An 18,517-nucleotide genomic window follows, 5' to 3' on the forward strand; every position below is an offset into this window, starting at 1 on the left:
CTGGAGGGGAAGAGCTGCTGCTGGAGTCCTGGCTTGTGTCAGCCACCAGGGAGGCACTTCACGTCCTTCTTTCAGCAGACAGTCCCAGCCACCCCCCTCGGGTAGCTGCTGTCAGTGCCCCCATTCTACGGGTGAGGAACCGGGGCTCAGAGAGGTAAGCTGTGCACAGTTGGAAATGATACAAGCCGGGATCCAAGCTCGGGACTGGCTGATCCACACGGGGTGAAGCCCTGCACCCCACTCCCTAGGATGGTCAACCAAACTCCTAAATCTTGCATTTCTCCCCCAGGTCCCTGGCAACTTCCACGTGTCCACACACAGTGCCACAGCGCAGCCACAGAACCCAGACATGACACATGTCATCCACAAGCTCTCCTTTGGAGACACGCTACAGGTGAGCAGGGGACACTCGAGGTGGTGTGGCCAGTGGTGGGCGTGCAGAAGCTGTGTCACCGGGTGTCCTCCCTGGGTACAGGGACATGCCTTCCTCCGGGGTCACTCCATTTGCGGCTCTGCACTCATCGGCCAGCGCCTCGTTCCTCCCGCGTGCTCGGCTGCAGTCCCGTTGGCGGTGTCCTGGGCTTGGGAGCTCGGGCTGACACCTGGGGGCCGGAGAGGGGGCGGGACTCACCTTTAATGACAAGTACCGAGTGCAGCCACTTAAGGTGGGTGGGAACACCGCATTTTGCAGACGTGGATGCTGGGCCTAGAGAAGCCCTCTGTCCAGGGTCAGAGGACTGAGCGCGTCAGTCCGACTCCAGCCCACTGCCCACACAGCCGTCTCTGCCCATGCTCAGTGCCCACCCCAGTAAATAGGGGTAATGTGGCAAATGGAATATTTTGAGAAACCTTATCATGTTCAAGAGGACCACCTTTGGCAGTTCCAGTCGACAGTTTCCTACCCATGGCAGCCGCGCCAGCGGACTCTTCGCTTTGAACTTGCAGTAAAGGCCCAAACGCTCCCACCTGCTCTCTGCCAGCTGCAGGTGGGGGCTCCGCTGCTCTCTCTGCTCCACTCCCACAGCCGTCCTGGAGGTAAATTCTGTCACACCCTGTTGGACAACGGGGATCCAGGCTCAGAAGGGGAACATCGTTGCTCTGGGCCACGTTGCTGGGATTGGAACCCCCAGGTCCTGCCCCACCCCTGCTTGATGAGATTCCTGATTTCCTGGTTGAGGTTGCTCAGTGGGTACCTCCTGGCATAACGATGTGCACACAGGCCCGCACGCGCCCATCAGCGCACACGCGTAGCACCACAACACATACGTGCACGTATCTGCCCAGACACATTCAGAGCTGTGCCCGACATACGCGTGCTTGTGTGTACCCTGAGACTTCCCTGCACACACACCACCTGGAGACGTGCACCGACTCACCCGGGCTGGGGCCTCTCAAATACAGACCCTCTCTCTCTCATGTGCGCACGCGCACACACACACACACACATGCACACGCACACGCACGCACACATGCCCCCACCCACACGTATGTACCATTGGAAACAAGAATTCCCGACCCTGGTTGAATGCTCTCTGTGTCAAGCGCCATGCTTTATAAGCACAGTCTTCCTTTAGTCTCTTAGCAGCCCGAGAGGTAGGTACTGTTACTGTCCCATTTTACAGAGAGGGAAACTGAGTAAACCACAGAGAGGCTGCAGTCTGTTGCAGAGCCTGGGTTCGAATCCAGACAGTCCAGCTTCAGAGCCCACTACTGGCATTGCCTCCCTTGCACGCGTGCCCGAGCACACACCCCCCCCCCCCCGGCACACTCGCACTCCCAGGTTTTCTTCGTCCACTCGTCACGCTTGCTCGTGTTTTCTTCCCCCTGGGTGCCTGTGCCTGGCCCGAGGCACCGTCAACACCTTTCCATTGCTTTGCTGGCCTTGGGGGTTTTCGTCTCGGACACAGAGCTCAGGAGCGGGGGAGGCCTGGCCTCCTGCGTGCCATGGCCAGACTCCCTGCCCACATTCTCTGTGAAGCACCGCCCGCCCTGGACTGTGGGCTCACCCCTGCAGGCAGATTCACGTGGGATCTGCCCCCCACACCCTATCCTCTCTCCATCCAAGGGACTGTCATGGGGAGGTTAGGAGCCTGGGTTCCTGGGCCTGCCTTTCTGGGTTCAAATATTGACTCTCCCACCTAGACAAATTATTTATTCCTGGAAAATTTGCTTTTCTTTCTAGGCCTCAGTTATCTCATCTATAAAATGGGGACAATAGTAGTACCTGCTTCATAGAATTGTTGTGAAAACAGAATGCATTAATAAAGCTCTTGGAACAATGTTTAATTGGTCATTGCAATTAGTTAGTACTGTTGTTGTTATCTGTGCCCTTGTTCAGTGCCAGGCCTGAAGGATAAAACATGCTGCTGGCCTGCAGAGGGCTCACACGTCTGTGGAACAGACAGACACAGGGTGGTTACCCCCGCATGGGACAGGGGCCCTCCATTTTGGGCAACGTCTTAGCTGCCTTGGTACCCAGCAACTCGCCAAATCCTTGCAGCAGCCCTGGAAGGTAGGCACTGTGAACCTGGGTGCACATGGGTAAACTGAGGTACAGAGTCACATGCCCAAGGTCATGCACCTCATTTGTGGCACAGCCAGAATTTGATCCCAGTCTGCACCACAGCACACTCCTTGCGCATGGGGGACTTTTGACCTCTTCAGCCTACAGGGCGCTTTCCCACCTGGAGAGCAGCGTTGTAGATGATGCCTTTTTTAATCTTCACAAAAACTCCCATAGGGTTGCGGGACAGGATTTATTTTCCCTGATAAGGAAACTGGATCAGAGAGGTTTCATAAATTGTCCAGGGTCACACAGCTTATAAGAAACCAGGTGTGTCTGGCCCTGAGTCTTCCTTTGCTGTGCCTCATATAGTCATGTATTCATCAGGCCCTGTGGGAATTCTCTGCTCTGTGCCAGGCCCTGGGTTATAGTGATGAATAAATGATACAGGGTTCTCACCTCCTAGCGAAGAAGAGAGTAAATATAGATAAACATGATAATACAGAGCAAGGATTGCTAAAGATGAGAGAAACTCAGGATTCTGGACAATGGTGTTAGGAAGGGAAGGTAGTCCCCAACCTGGGCTTCCCAGACAAGGTGACCGTTAAAGTGACATCTAAGCCAAGCCCTGAAGGGTGAGAGGGATTTGGCCAGACATGACATGGAAATGGGTCCAGGCAGGGGGCGTATCAAACATCACTCCTCTCCTAGAGCACCCAACTTGTCATTGTCATACAATCCCCTTGAGGCTACTTTCAGAAAAATAGATCAAAAAGTGTGACTCCAGCATGATGTTCTATATGTGAGATGCCAGAGGCCCAGGGAACAGAGTCCTAATGTCCTCAAAGTTGGCTGAAAGGGCTCAGAAGCGTCCACCTGAAGCAGGGAGCTGGGGTTTTTATGCGGCAGGAGACCTGTGTTAGATTCAGGAAGGTGGGGACCGACAGGGTCAGCTTGGTGACTTAGAGCACCCCTCTGCCATGGGGAGGATGGGCCCATGAGGCAAGACTGGAGGCAGGGAGGTGAGGGAAGGGCCCAGACAGAGGCAGGTTAGAGGGGAGAGGAGAAGAGGACAGGCTGAAGAGAAAGGGGGAGCAGTCTCATTGCTGTGTTCGGTGGCAAAATCAGCCAGCCAGCCACAGACCTGAGCTTAGTCACTAGCGTGGAAACCTGATCTTGTAAAGATGCACAAAACTTAGGGCCCACCCACCCATCCATGCATGGATGTCCACACAGCCATTCCCCAAACATTTACTGAGTACCTACTGTGTGCCAGGCCTTGCACATGTTGGTGAGGATAAGCGTGGCCCCTGCCCGTGTGGAGCTTCCAGTCTAGAGAGGAAGACACATGTTAAATAATCATAAAGTTATATTTGAGATAAAACTGTGACACACTACAGTGGAAGGGGACATTCTCCCACTCTGGTCCTGGTAAGCACTGTCCTCGTGGGTCAGAGCCAAAGGGTGCAGGTGGTCATGCCCTAGGCAGCAGATGTACACACTTTCCCTTCCTTTGGCTTGTTGAGAGTTAAGTGCTCAATAAACATCAGCCACCTGAGACCAGGATCAGGGCCCAGGTCACCCACCTGCTGCCGGCTGCTCTTGAGCAGCCCTCTCTGGAGCCTGTGCCCACCTACATCTCTAATGTTTGCTCTTTCCCACACCTCACTCCCCTTCCTCCCTGGGGCCACGTGGGCCTGTCTGCTCCTCAGTCTCCAGGCTGAGGCCTTTGCACATGCTGTTGCCTGATTAACTTCTGGCTTTTCTCCAGATCTTGGTGTCAATGTCACTTCCTCCAGGAAGGCCTCCAGGGTGTCTAGCTCAGTGGCCCTGTTAACGATGTCCGTGGTGGCATGTTCCATGTACTGGGTATGCCTTGTCCTGCTTTAGATGCTCGTTGAGGCTGACCTGATTTCCCATCATCTTCTAAGAAGTGGTGGGATATGGTTTTCAACCCCACTTGACAGCAGCCTCTGGCAGGGGGACATAGCCCGGCCAGCTGCTGTGAGGAGGGGTCTCTTCACAACTGTATGTTCTCCATAGCAGGGAGGCCTGGTGGGAGGCCAGCAGCTCTGGGCAACCCCCCCTGCCCTGGGTTCCTCTAGGGGCCTTTCGGAAGGCTCTGAGCGTCTCGGGAGGGACCCAGACTTTGCTTGCGTTTTCTGCATGGTTATTGGAAAGAGCACAGGCTTGGAGTCAGATAGACCTGAATTCAGAGTTTGGCTAAGCCACTTACAGGCTGGACAAGTTCTGGTGTCTTTCCAAGGCTTGGTTTACTCTTCCGTGAAATGGGTCCAATGATACATCGTTAGGGGGATTAAATGAGATGACACGAAGTGACCAGGACAGAGTAGCACATAGTAGGTGCTCAAGGTGGGAACCAAGCTAGTGCCTACTGTGTGCCAGGCCTGTGCTGTCTCTTGCTCCCCACAAGTTCTCTATAAGACAAACCCTGCTGGCTCCTCCTTTTGCACAGGTGTAAGGTCCCTAGACCAGGTGGTGCCTGGCGGGTCCCCCCAGCCAGGTCCAGGCCTGGAGGTGGCGGTGTCCTGAGGACCCCCCTCTCACTGTGCTTCCCCACAGGTGCAGAACGTCCACGGAGCTTTCAACGCGCTCGGGGGAGCAGACAGGCTCACCTCCAACCGTACGTATCCTGTGTCCCAGCTGGGGTCCCGGGCACAGCAGGCGGGAAGGCAGGAGGGCAGAGGGCACGCCAGGGAGACTGCTCGCTCTCCATGCCCATAGCTAGCCGGGGGGAGGTGGAATTATCTCCATCTCATGGGGAAGGGAGGAAAAGCAGCTTGTCCCCAGGAAGGTATGTGCCAGCCCTTGGCACATCGTGTGCACTCAGTGAGTACCAGCTGTTATCATTATTGTTGTCATTACTGCCACGTCATTGCTCTTAGTTGAGATAATCGCCTGAGATCCCACAGGGGGCAATGGCAGGACCCGAATCCATGCTGGTTCCAAGTGGCACCGTGAGAACGGGTCTGTAGGTGGCCCAGTCAGGTCGGACCACCTGGCTGCCTCCCCAGCGCCCCCTCCTGCTGGAGCCCCTTCCATGGAGAATGGCTCCTCCTCGAGTCCTCTCCCTCCCCTGCTCCCTGCCACCTTGGCCCAGATTAAGGAGAACGCCACATCTCCACACGTGTACATGAGTACACACACCCCTACACGCCTACACACACATGGGGCCTTGGACATGTGCACAGAACGGGCCTGTGCGGCCCGTGTGCCCCGCGTGCCATTGCTAGATCCTGCTGGACAGGTTGCCTGGACTTTTCTTATTTCCTCACCTGAGTTGACCTTTGTCACCTGTATGGCTTTTCTTGTTATTTCCTAAAACACATTTACTCTCCCACCATCAAGGATCCAAGCAAAAGAAAACATCCCTCCATGACCTGTTCCCCAACAAATCAAATTTTTCGTTTTTCTGTGTCCCTGTGAAATCCCTGTCCGTGAGCAGAAGTCATTTTATTTTTCCAAGTCATGGACAGCAGTTTACCTTCAGATTTTTGTGCTTGGCATTATTATGTAGCCACGATTTTATTGCTTTCCAGTTGTAACAGGGGCACAGATGCCCATCTAGAAGCTCGGGTGCGCTTTACTTAGGGCAGTGTCTGATCACCGAGAATGTCTGTTGTCTCCCGTGTTTCAGCACGACGGCAGTGCCCCTGATATGTGTGGTGTTGGCTTCACCTTTCCCAGGTGCCTTCCGGCCGGGCCTGTGCCCATCCCTCCTGCCTCCCGCAGCCGATGGGTATACAGCAGTGCTTCCTGATTGATCAATAGCACCTCCTTGCTCTAATGCAAATGTCTGCTTGTAGCAGGGCTAGAGGACTGTTCATATGGTGGGGTATCATTGTCATTCTCATGTAAGGTAGTGTGTTGTCCCAAAGTGGCCAGCCATATATGCTTGCAACTAGGATGGAGCCCTCAGCTGCCTGACATTGGAAGAGGCTGGTGCTCAGGAGGCCCAGAGCGTGCGAAGCAGAGAGGGTGTGTGGACAGAAAACCTTGCCTTCTCCGGCGCTTTCCCTTAGGTGCAAAGAAAACAGTATTAGATCAAGCAACAGACAGCCGAGGCAGGGCTGGCTCTCGTGTCCTCAGCTCCCAAGCTGGGTCCCCTGCTGGGCCTTTGCCTGTGCAGGTCCCTCCATGCCCAAGTCTTGCCACAGGGCTGCTGCTTGTCATTTAGGTCTCAGTACAAATGCCACCACCTTGTGGAGGGGGACCACCCTATGCGAAGTAACCCCTACACAAGCCTGCTTTTCTTCCTAGCACGTCCCACTCTCTGAACCTGTCTTGTTCTTTCAGCCCTCTGTTGCTCTGGGCTGCCGCTCCAGCTAGCACGTAGCACCGTGCTTTGCCCACCGCCCTGCCCCCAGGACCCAGCGCCGGTGGGTAGGAAGTGCATAGTCCGCGGTAAGAGGATAGGCAGTCACACCCTGGAGGCTGCTGTGCGGGAGCCCCTGCCCGATGGCGGTGCAGCGTGGTCACGAGGACTTTGGACCCCAGGGTTCTCCTCCACTGTTTCCCAGCCCTGTGGCCTTGGGAAAGTCATTTAACTCCTCTCAGCCTCAGTTTCTGCATCTATAAAGTGGGGAGGATCCTCTCCGCCTTGCAGCCTTGCCATGAGGATTTATGAGATGCGTGCAAAGGGTTCGGCACATGGCCTGGCACGCAGTGAGTGCTCAATAAATGTTAGCCACTCTCACCGTCGCCAACAACTACCTCCGGGAACGAGATCCCCTAGGGCAGAATCTAAGGTGAACCTTTCCTACGTGGAATTGTGCCCTATACTGTGGAACTGAAGTGTGCAATTGGTCCTGAAGGAACGACTGGGATTGAAACCAGCTTGTCCTGTGTATTATGGGCTACTGGTTTAAAGCTGCAGATTCCGGGCCCCACCCCAGTGGTGCTGTGGAGACGAAACAAGGCTGGCTGTGTGCTCATAATTACTGCACCTGGGGAAGGTACATGGGCGGTCATTAAAGGATTCCCTGTTTTTTATGCTTGAATGTTGCCATAATAAGGTGTCGAGAGGGAGCACGGAGGCAATGTGGGCCTGCTTGGACCAGATTGGAGCCAGCGGTCTCTAGAAACGGTCAGCTGGCCAGGGATCCGTACAGGTGGCACTAAGGGAAGAGTCTCCAGTGGGCATTTGGCAAGTTGTATCAAAGGCCTTAAAAGTGGTCATTTGCCTTTGAGTCATCCATTCTACTCGTGGGAGAATAAGCTAAGGAAATAATTGAGAGAGTGAACAAAGATCTAGGAAAATAATGTTCATTGTGTCATTGTTTATAAGAGTGAAAATGAGGAGCCACGTCAGTGTCCAGCCACGGGGGAGTGGTGGGGGGCACGGTAACTGCCCACACCATGGGATGCATGCAGCCGCTGACCGAGATGTGTCAGGACCTCGCTGGCAGGCAGGAAGCAAACATTTACTGAGCACCTACTATATGCCAGGCATTGGGCTAGGTTCTGGGGATGGGGAGGTGAGTGAGACAAACCAAACTGTAGAACTTACATTCTGTATCTTGGATCTGAAAATATGTTTATGATGTTCTTAGAAAAAGGTACAGTGTGATCCTATTTTAGGAAAACATGAATATATGTATAAACACAAGCCTGGCAGTTTATGCTGAGAGCGTGAACCAGTTTTCTGAGGATGTTGGATTTATGGGTGATTTGTGTTTTGTGTTTTGTGATCACCTGTGTTTCATATAAATTTCAACAAAAAATATTACAGGTGTGATTTTGGTAAGGCATTTGCTCTTTCATTCCTTCAGGTCTTTAACCCAGGGCGACAGGCATTTGGGACACCGTATGTCAGTGCGGTCTCTGGGCCCTGCTTTAAGTGCAGATTCCAAGCCCACCCTGGGCCCACTGAGTGGGTCTCTCCAGGGATAAGGTTCGGGTGTCTGCCTCTTAATCCCAGGTGATCCGAGTGCTCCTGACACCTGAGAACCATTGAGCGGCGGGGTGTTGGGGCTTCACGGACTTAGCTCGGAGGCTGCAGGGCTTTTCCTGGGTTTTCAGAGGAATCGACTCAGAACAACTCAGGAAGCACTTCCTTTCCTCACTGCGACGCAGCACCGGCAGGGAGAGGCAGGGAGGGAGTGTCAGGGCCGTGAACGCTGCCTGCATCCCAGCCCTCTTTCAGAAGACGACTGACTCAACTCTGAGACCAGTATTAGAACCCACAGGTCTGAATTTCTGTGTTGTTGTAGCTCTGTGGTCCCTGACCTGAGATTCTAGAAGGTCCACGAGCTTCTCTTAGCATCCCAGAGGCCCAGGATGATCAGCAGGCCTTTCCTGGGTGATACTCGGCGGCGTTGGGCCAGCATTATATCAGCCCAGCGTTTGATTCCGGTTACCTCATGCTTATCAGCAGCTGATTCATCTGTTCTCCCATTCATACCTCTGTCCAGTCATCCTGCCATCCGTTCGTTCATTCAGCAAGCATTTGCCGCGGTCCGCTCCGTGCCAGGCCCTGCACAGGGCTCTGGGGACACGCAGATGAGTAAGGCTCCACCCTGCCCCCTGCAGCCTCCCGGTCCGGAAAGAGCTGATCTGCCATTAACTGAAAACAGGGAAGAAGATTGATTAATCAGCTGTGTAGATGCGGTGTTCTGGTTGGTGGGCTCTTTCTTTTTAAAAGAGAAACAATTTGTTTTAAACGCGAACATATTCAGACAATACCAGAGGGTGCACAATGAAATGGGGTCTTTCTCAAATTCTCTCTTCTTCTCCGGAGACTAAAGCTGCTTGTGATTTCTTGGGTATCTTTCCAGATAATTCTGTACATTCACACACCAAGAGAGTGTTCACATACCTGCCTCCAGTTCATGGAAGCAAGTCGTGCACCTGTTCTTTTTGCTTCACCACACCTCTGGGAGGATAGCCTCTCCTCGCACCCACTCTTTAATGTGGCCCTATTGATACACATTTGGGTTAGTTCCAGAATTCTGTCTGATATTATATACAGTGCAGGGGTAAAGACCCTGATGGGTAGAATCTCTTAGGTCCTGGAATCTAAGGGGAGAAGACGAAGAGGGGTCGTTTGGTGGTAAAAATACAGGGAATGAGCTTCCTGCAGTACCAAGAGGGTTTAGGGTTAGGATTGAAACCACACAGAGCTGTCAGCAGGCAGTGCCGCCCCCCGCTTCATCTTGCTGTGTGTCCTTCCTGCAGCCCTGGCCTCCCACGACTACATCCTGAAGATCGTGCCCACGGTTTACGAGGACAAGAGCGGCAAGCAGCGGTACTCCTACCAGTACACGGTGGCCAACAAGGTGCGTGGGCGATGGCCGGCAGCTGCATGCAGCCGCGCCCTCTGCTGGCGGAGAGCAGAGGTGACGGGGGCTGCGCCCATGCAATGATTTCTGCTGCTTCCTTTTTGGAGGCCTTTCTTGGGGGTCTGCCAGGGCCAGGCTGTGTCTCTGGGTAAAGAAGAAAGGCCTAGTCCCTGCCATTGTCACGCTCTCAGGGTCAAGCAGAGAAGATCTAACCAGGAGATAGGGTGTCATCTGTTTGAGAAGGAGAAGGCAGGCAGCCTCCCCCGAATGCCCCAGGGTTGCAAATGTCTCAGCGGCCCAGCGTGGGTCCCCGCCCTTCAGACTCTGTGATTGGTCAGCACACAACGACGCTCCGGCTCTGGGGCACAAGCACTTTATCCAAAATTTTGAGACTGGTGAGTCACACCACGTGACTGTTGATTAATTTGCTGTTGATTAACAGGGGTGTCCCAGGACCCCAACACTCAAGTCATGGAGAAGGAAGCAGGCCCCGGGCGGGAGGCAGAGCACGGTCAGCGTCAGCGGAGTGGGAAGACCCGATAGTTAGCGGTTTCAAGCCAAGATAGCCTGCGGCTTGCTCAGAGATGGTCCTGCCAGTGCCCGGGGATGCTTGAGGCCTGCTGGTTGAGATGCCTCTGCCAGGCCCTTCTGGAGGGGTTTTTCCATTTGCCACCGGAACTCTCCTTTTTCGTCTTTTCAGGGCTTCCCAGAGACCTTATAAGTAATACATTGTTTAGCACAATTAACTATATTAATGTTATAGTAGGAGTGGTAGCTGTCATTTATTGAGTACTTACAGTGGACAAGACATGCCAAGCTCTCTGCCTTCATCATCCTTTTTAACCGTCATGACAGCTCTGACACTGGGACTATTTTGTCCCCATTTTACAGATTTGGCCCTTGAGTCACTAAGAGGTGGTTGTAGAGCTATAAAGTGGCCGAGTGGGGATTAGAACCAGGTTCTCCATGGGCTCCCGAGCCTGGCCTCTTGATGACCTCACCCGCTCAGTCTGAGCAAGGTGCTGTGTCCGCCCACCTGGGAGCTGCTCTCTGTCAGGTGACTTAGTCCCTGTGCTCCAGTCCACCCTACATGGGTGTTCAGCATAACTCTCCAAGGAAAATCCTGTTTCTTTTACTCACTGTTTCATGATGGGCATCTCATCATAACCCTCAATTGCTGACAGCAGCTAACAGATGGGAAAACACAGATGCAGTCCAAGCAGGGAGAGCGTAGGCTCGGGACCACACTGCCAGTTCAAATCCCAGCTCCGTCACTCGCTAGCTGTGTGACCCAGGACACATCACGTGACCACTCTCTGCCTCAGCTTATTCATTTGTAAAATGAGGATGGTGTCAAATGAGGCAATGTTTTCAAAAATCCTTAGCCCACAAAGAAGGCTTTGGGCAAATGATATTGACTGCTACTGTTTTTCACTGTTTTTCTCTGACCCTCAGCTCTGGGCTTGTGACCCACACAGTCACCCTGCCCCATCATCCCTCGCTATAGAAAGCTAATCTTTCTGTGCTCAAGGCTCCTTCCCCCAAGGCTGTGGCAAGGACCCAGCAGCGAGAACCACTTGCCCGGCGTTCTCTGTGGCCCTGGCCCCACTCACCCTGTGAGCGAGCCACAGTGCTCCCGCAGGGCGAGCAGGTCTCAGAGCTGCCTACGCCCAGCATTTGGGGCTGGGGGTGGGCGCCCCGGTAGTGGGCTTTGTCTCCAGTTGTTGCAGACAAGTGAGAAGAGCCCAGAGGCTTTCAGCACCCTCGAGTGGCCAACCTGGAAAGATCCCACAGGTCATCATCCCGACCCCTCAGTGTTTAGATGGGGAAACCAAGGCCCCAAGGGAGGCAGGGACTGGCCCAGAGATGCACTGTTAGCTCAGCCCCTTAGCGTCCTGTAGGTCCCTGCTGTGTGCAGTCTCAGGGAGGTTTGTGGCAGGGCCAGGCCCTCCCGCTTTCCAGTTTCGTGATGTTCCTCACTCCCCACATGGCCTTTACACTCATCTCTCTCTCTCTCTGTCACACACACACACACACACACGCATACACATACACACACATGCATGCACGCATATACACATACACATATACACAGCTGTTGGGATGCCTTCTTGTCTGGCGTGCGTGGCTCAGAATGTCTCCTCCTCTGTAAGTCTTCCAAACGCCCTTGGAGAGAATTCGTCACTCGTTCATGGCCCCCTCGATGCTCCATGTCCCTTCATCCCACATACATAATGTTACAGTGTTGGGGTATTTTTATGTCCAGCCTCCTTCTCCAGACTGTGGCCCCCTCGGGGCAGAGGGGAGGGCTTGCTCACCTCAGGGTCCCCAGCAGCCAGCAAGGCCAGCCAGGCGCCGGCACAGCAGAGCTGCCCAGCAAACTGTCATTGAATGAATGGACGGCTTCGGCGCAGCCTAGGAGTGGAAGGGGGAATAGGCCTTTACCCAGACTGAGCCCAAAATCACACTTCTCCTTTTACATCTCTGCTTTCACATTCGTATTTTGATTCTGGTGCTGCTTCCAGCTTGCATGGTCAATTTCTAACAGCCACAGGGGCAAAAACTCCCAGATGCTGATGGCAGAGCCTGGGACCCGCAGGGGAAGGGACGTGGGGAAGGGGCTGGGGGAGTCTGGCTCCGTGGGGGAGAGAGGGAGGACAGCCCTTTCTCGAGGGTTGCCAGGGGCCCTCCGCAATTCAACCCACACCCACCGTGAGACAGTTTGTGCTTCTGATTCTCACGTCCTCCCCACTTCCTGTACCCCAGGAGTATGTTGCCTACAGCCACACGGGCCGCATCATCCCTGCCATCTGGTTCCGCTATGACCTCAGCCCCATCACGGTCAAGTACACAGAGAGACGGCAACCGCTGTACAGGTTCATCACCACGGTGAGTGCCCGCCGTGGGCTCCCTTCCCTCGGGCCCCTGTTCTTGCCGAAACAGGACGGAGCCCTGCAGGGCTTGGGGCTCTGGCTGAAAGCAGCAGGCTTGGACCCCAAGGATGTTGAGCGATGTTATCAGAAACACATCAGTACCAGGGACGTTTCATCCAGAAAATATTATCCAGGCAGGAATGCCGCTAGATCCATTTAATTCCTGTAGCAAATCTACCTATGACTCCACTGGATGTTTATGATTTTCTCCAGTTTTGTTTTTACAGAAATTATTCTTAGCAGGCTTTATCATTTCATGTCTAAATTTTACAGTGAAGATTTCACTCATTTTTTTTCCATGCCTAATTTCCAGTTATGGCTGCTGATGTGGTCGGGTCTTTGCTTTCCTCCCTCCCTCCCCGTTCTCTTTCTTTCTTGCCATGTCTCTACCATGCCCAGTTCTCTCTGGGCAGCTTCAAGCTGATGTCAGTTTTCTTCTATGCTGAATATTTCTCTCAAGTATACTGTTTCCTGGCCTCCCATTCATGTGTCCTTGGGGTCGGAACAGGAGAAGCAGAGTGCCCTACTTCAGCCAGGAGGCCCAAGAGATGTTGGGTAAGCCAGAGTCTGCTGAGGTGAAAGAGACAGGGTAATCCTTCCTACCTCACAGATTTGGAAACTGAGGCCTAAAGACAGACATAGCATTGAAAGGCCCTTATGCTTCTTTACCTCTTCACACTTCCAATAGTGGTTCAAGATCAGTGGTCTAGTCCCGGCTCTTTCATTTCCTGCAGTAACTAGGTCAGTATTTGTCAGGACTCTGTTATGGAAGATCCAGACCCATGCCTGGAGCTGGCTTGGGGGTTAGGTGGGCCTCAGGCATGGTGGGATCCAGCTGCGAACATTGTCAGGACTGTATCTCTCTCCATCTTTTGTCCCTCTGTGCTGGCTTCATTCTCAAATGGAACTTCCCAGTAGAAATGTCCTGTTTCTCAGTAATTCCACCCCAGGGCCTAGAAAGGCCGGTGCTCTCATCGGCCCATCCTTGTGACCTGGGGAGTGGAGGGCTCTGGTTGGCCAGGCTTAGGCCTCGTGCCCCCTCTGGAGCCAACCCCATCCAGATCATAGGGACAAAGATTGTGAGCCGTGGGGGTCCTCAGGGGAAGAGTCAGGGGCCAGCGTCTGGAAGAGGGAAGAGTGGTGCTGGGAGGCAGAGGGTGGGATGTCCCTGACAAGCCTCCCTCTTCTAGTCTACGACACAGCAGTGGTCGTGCCTGCTCTTGCCACCTCGTAGGGCCTTGTGGGATTCAAGGGCGATCACGAAAGGGGAAGCTCTGTGCAGATATAAAAAGGGCGTTATACGTCTGGTGCCTGTATATGGACCTTGCAACAGCTCTTTGCTGTGCTTTTTGACCACATAACAGTGAGGCCTCCTGTGAGCGGGAGGTTCTGAGAAGCCAAGTTGTTGAACTTCTGTTCAACACACAGCATGTAACGTAAAGCTGAGACACCACTCAGATTGGGAAAAGATATTTGCCACACACACGAGAAAGGAGTAATCTTCAGAATTTATGTATCAAGAACTCCTACAGATCAGTAAGAAAAAGTTAAACAACCAAAAAGAAAAATGGGTAAGGGCTGAGGACCATCCGTTCACAGAGGAGCCCCTAGTGGCAGAAAAAAGGTGCCCAAGAGTTCACTAGAATTAGGGAAATGAGATTGAAAACAACAAGACCCAATTCAATCCTATCAGACTGGCAGAAATTAACAACCTGCTACCGCAAAGATTGGGAGGATATGAAGCTGTAGGGACCCATGTGTACTCCGGGCGCATAGGGAAACTGGTGCAGCCACTCTGGAGAGAGGTGCACCAACCCTGTGGCCCCCAGATCTCGGGATTTGCGAGCAAATGATTTTACCCAAGCCCCTCTAGCACACCCCAAGCGGGTCCTGGTGCTGACTCTTATTTCGGTGCTCCTGCTGCCTACCCAGAATAAGCCAGACACCAAGTGGGTGCCCCGGTGCCTCCATGCAGACGTGGTCTACTCCTCAGAGGCCCTGGGGCCCGTAGCATTGATGGCAGCAGAGACCCCCGCACACACCTCACTGCAGGGTGGAGAAGGTTCTTCCACGTCCCCCTTTCCGTTCACTCCTGTACGGAAGGCAGCTGAGACTCTGGGTGTTGAAATCACTTGGCAAGTGGCTGAGAAACAAAGTGACTTCATTTATTCGTTTAGCATTTGCTAGAATGTACCATGCCTACCCTGAAGGAGCTCCCAGCTGGTGGGGAGGATGGGCGAGCACGCAGAGAAGGGCAGTCCCATTCGGCGGGGCTGTGGTGGAGATGTGCACCAGGCACAGCCCGCAGAGAGGAGGCGCTGTCCCTTTTGTCTGGAAAGCTCCAAGAAGGAAACCCTGAGATGGGTCTGGAAGGGTAAGGAGGAAGAGTCCGAGGAAAGGGAATGTGTGTGCAGAGGTGCCCAGTATAACATGTCTTATGAAGCCATGTGGCTTCCTTTGACAGGTGATGGACAGGTCAGGTTGAGGTGAGCCACTGACGTTCTGAGAGCAGGAGGTTCCAAGAAGCTACAGGGGAAGACCCTTCCTTCATCCCCCAGAGCCCAGACGCCTCCATGACTCCTTTTCCTTCTCGTCCCCCCCTTGGCCACCAGCCTGTCCTCCGTCTCTGCCCGTCTACCTCCACTCAAGCAGGGCCCAATGGAGCCCCCAGGCTTGTGGGCCACGCTGCTGCAGGGAGCCTCCTGACATCATTAGCCTGGGTGGTTTTTCTGAAGGCCCCATGCTGCCACCTTGGTTGCCATGGCAACCGAGGGGTCAGCTCCGAGTGAGCGAGCCAGCCGGCTGTCCCTGGCAGATGGCGTCATTGTGGGGCTTCAAAGGCCCTTGTCACAGGGCAGCAGATGCGGGGATGACGCTAACACTCAGACACACACATACACACACGACACAAAGATCCCTGGGAGCCCTCCGAGGGTGGGGTGGGGCCGGGGTAGAAGTGGAGGCACCTGCTGTGGCTTCTCTTTCTCTCCTTTTAAAATCAAACACTTGCGTGCAAAGCCCCAGCCCCAAATGGTGGGCCTCTGCAAATAGCTTCTCACAGGGGCTGCTGCCGAGAGGGGCTTAGGCCAGGATGTCGTCATGTGGCGGCCGCAGGGCGGGGAGGCAGCTGTGGGTGGGCTGGAATGAGGGCAGGTGGGGCCACCCAGATATACCACCAAGTGTCCAGTACCTGGCTTATTCCAGGCTGTCCCCCAGGGTCTTGTCGTCTGGGAAGGACTTGTTTCCCCCCAGCCTCAACGGTCCCTCCTCCTGGACGCCTTCAGCCAGGCTGTCTGGAGTTCCTCTCTCCAGGCACCCAGGGCACCCTGCTCAGACCTGTGCTGTGTGCTGTACCAGAAAATTCCACCGCCAAGGGAATAAACAGATCGCGTGTGACATCATGCGAGTAATCCCCTTCCAAGTGCTCCCCTCCCACACACCCACATTTGTCCCCTGCACTTGCCGAAGCTCCTTCTCTGAGATTGCCTTCAAGTGGGTTGTGGTGACAGATTGGATGGCTTTGGAGGTGTCAGATCTCTTTGCTTGCATGTTTTATTTTATTTTGGAGGAACAGCCAGAAGTCACCAAGTGCCAAATTGGGCCAATATGGCTGTGACAAGTTTTACCCACCAAAAAGTACCGGATGGCGAGGACATCCTCTTGTCGAACGCTACTGAAAACCCGCCATTCATGAAGAGTTGTGCAGCTCATGTAACTCAGGTGGCGCTCGGCCCCCTCGGCCAAGGCTTATCCTGGGAATGAGGGAGGTTGCCGTAGGAGGCCCACCTGCCAACACTCCTCTCTGCCACCTTCCCACAAACTCTCCCGCGAACTCTAGACTGCACTTCTGGTTGCCAGGTCTGCTTATAACCTTCAGGTCTGATTTACCTCTGTCCCCACCTTCCGGCATAAGGCCTGGACTGGACACAGGTGCTCAGAAATGTATAAGGGACAGGCGCTTAAAGAAGTGATCATTAGCCAGGCATGGTGGCATGTGCCTGTGGTCCCAGCTACTTGAGAGGCTGAGGCAGGAGGATCGCTTGAGCTCAAGAGTTTGAGGTTGCAGTGAGCTATGATGATGCCACTGCCCTCTAGCCAGGGCGACAGAGCAAGATTCCGTCTCTTGAAAAAAAACAAAAAAGACAAAGAAGTGATCATATAGTTACTCTTATTAAGCACCTACTACTTGCCGGGTAATTGTACAATTATCTCCTTTAACCCTCCCAGCAACTTTCCAAGGCAAATGATATTGTTCCTGTTTTATAGACAAGTTGAACGGAGGCTCAGGGAGGTAAAGAAACTCATCCACGATCACACAGCCAGTAAACGGCAGGGCTGGGATCCGACCCCCGCACCTGCCTCTGCGGCATCCCCTGCCACCTGCCCCAGCTTGGGAGCTTCCGTGTTCCAAAACAAGGGTTCTCAAGGGTGTTGCAGCAAAAGCGGCCCCGGAAGTCGCGGAGCCCTTGGTAGGACACGAGGATCATTTGATACAGTGGCTTTCATCCTGGGAACCAGGAAGCAAAGCAAAGCTGTGAGCATGCATGCTGAAATCACAGCCACACTCATATGACCCGTAAAAGCGAGCAAATGTCCCTCGAAGGCTACTCTGCTGATAGTTTGCAAGTTTTCCTGCCCCTATCTGATTACCTTTTGTTCATCCGTTTGAACTTCTGCAAGCATTTGCCAGAAACAAAAGGCAGCAGGTTCTGGGCCAGGGGAGATAAAGGGGTGGGGAGTTGTTAAGAAGAAACGACAGGAGACTGAGATTTTACCTTGTGTGAGTTGGAAAAAGACAGCCTTGCCGCTGGAGTGGCAGGACAACCTTCAGAGCCTCCTGTGGGTAGCCGGAGCCTCTCCTCTCTGCCCCGACCTGTCCTGCTCAGACTTCCCCAGTGCCTGTCCTCCCCAGACTGCGAGCTCCAGGAAGACTGGGTCTTGGTCGTCTCTGGTCTCCAGACCTGGTACAGTGCAGGTGGGTAGTAACTAGGTGTTAAACAATGAACAGACAGATGGAGAGGTGTACCTTGGTCCACCACCCCCCAAGACAACAATTTTTGTTATCCGAGGAACAGAACAGAACCCAAATTAGCTTGATGATTCAGATCTGGAAATGTGCAAAAAACTTCAGATCCTTTAGTTCAGAGCCGAACTAAATCTTCAGAGGGCTGTGTACCAGGGACAGACAGATTGCTCCAGCTGGGTCTGAACACAGACTCAGAGCTCCTGGCGCTCTCTTTTCTAAGGCAGGTTCTGTGGCTTAAAAGGAATATAAGACAGAGGGCTCCGTTTTGCAAAGTAGGCTTTGAGATGGGGCTCCCTTAATTCAGAATATTTGATATGTAATCCTTAATGAAATTGAGAAAACAAACTCCATTCATAGAAGCTGTCCTGACATGGAGAGAGGGGCTGAGGGGAGTCTTCCAGTGGGAGTGAGTTAAGGTGGCCAAACAGAAAAAGCAGGCCCTTTGCAGCGCCCCAAACCTGGATTTTAGTGACCTTTGCTTACTTGGTAACCCTGTGACCCTCTCTGAGCCTCTGTGTCCTTGTCTGTGAAGTGAGGGTCCCCTAGCAGGCTCCAGGATTGAGTGAGAAACAGAAGAAGGCACCGTCTCAGGCCAGGCACATAGTAGGTGCTCATGCAGGGTGGGGTTTGTTGGGGTGGCGAGGGTGGATGTTTTGCAGCTGTACCCACTGTAAAAATGGCAGGAAGAGGCCTGCACTCTCCCCAGCGCCCTAGGCTCGGGGGTGAGGGTGAAGGTCTGTAAGGCGTGAGGGCC

General features: G+C 53.6%; 1 protein-coding gene across 2 annotated transcripts in view; it reads left to right on the plus strand.

The window, feature by feature from the left end:
• ERGIC1 (endoplasmic reticulum-golgi intermediate compartment 1) overlaps positions 1-18,517 on the plus strand; it is a 106,772-nt gene that overhangs the window by 80,475 nt on the left and 7,780 nt on the right. Inside the window, exons 6-9 of one of the 2 annotated variants that reach the window (XM_012649715.1) lie at positions 290-394; positions 5,087-5,147; positions 9,701-9,801; positions 12,571-12,693. In XM_012649715.1, coding sequence (XP_012505169.1) covers positions 290-394; positions 5,087-5,147; positions 9,701-9,801; positions 12,571-12,693 — 390 coding nt within the window. Of the gene's footprint in view, positions 1-289; positions 395-980; positions 1,761-5,086; positions 5,148-9,700; positions 9,802-12,570; positions 12,694-18,517 lie in introns of those variants that run through there. The other variant, XM_012649716.1, reaches the window with a different exon arrangement.

The sequence above is a fragment of the Propithecus coquereli genome, unplaced genomic scaffold (genome assembly GCF_000956105.1).
Source record: "Propithecus coquereli isolate 6110/MARCELLA unplaced genomic scaffold, Pcoq_1.0 Scaffold301, whole genome shotgun sequence".
In the NCBI taxonomy this organism is placed as follows: Eukaryota; Metazoa; Chordata; class Mammalia; order Primates; family Indriidae; genus Propithecus; species Propithecus coquereli.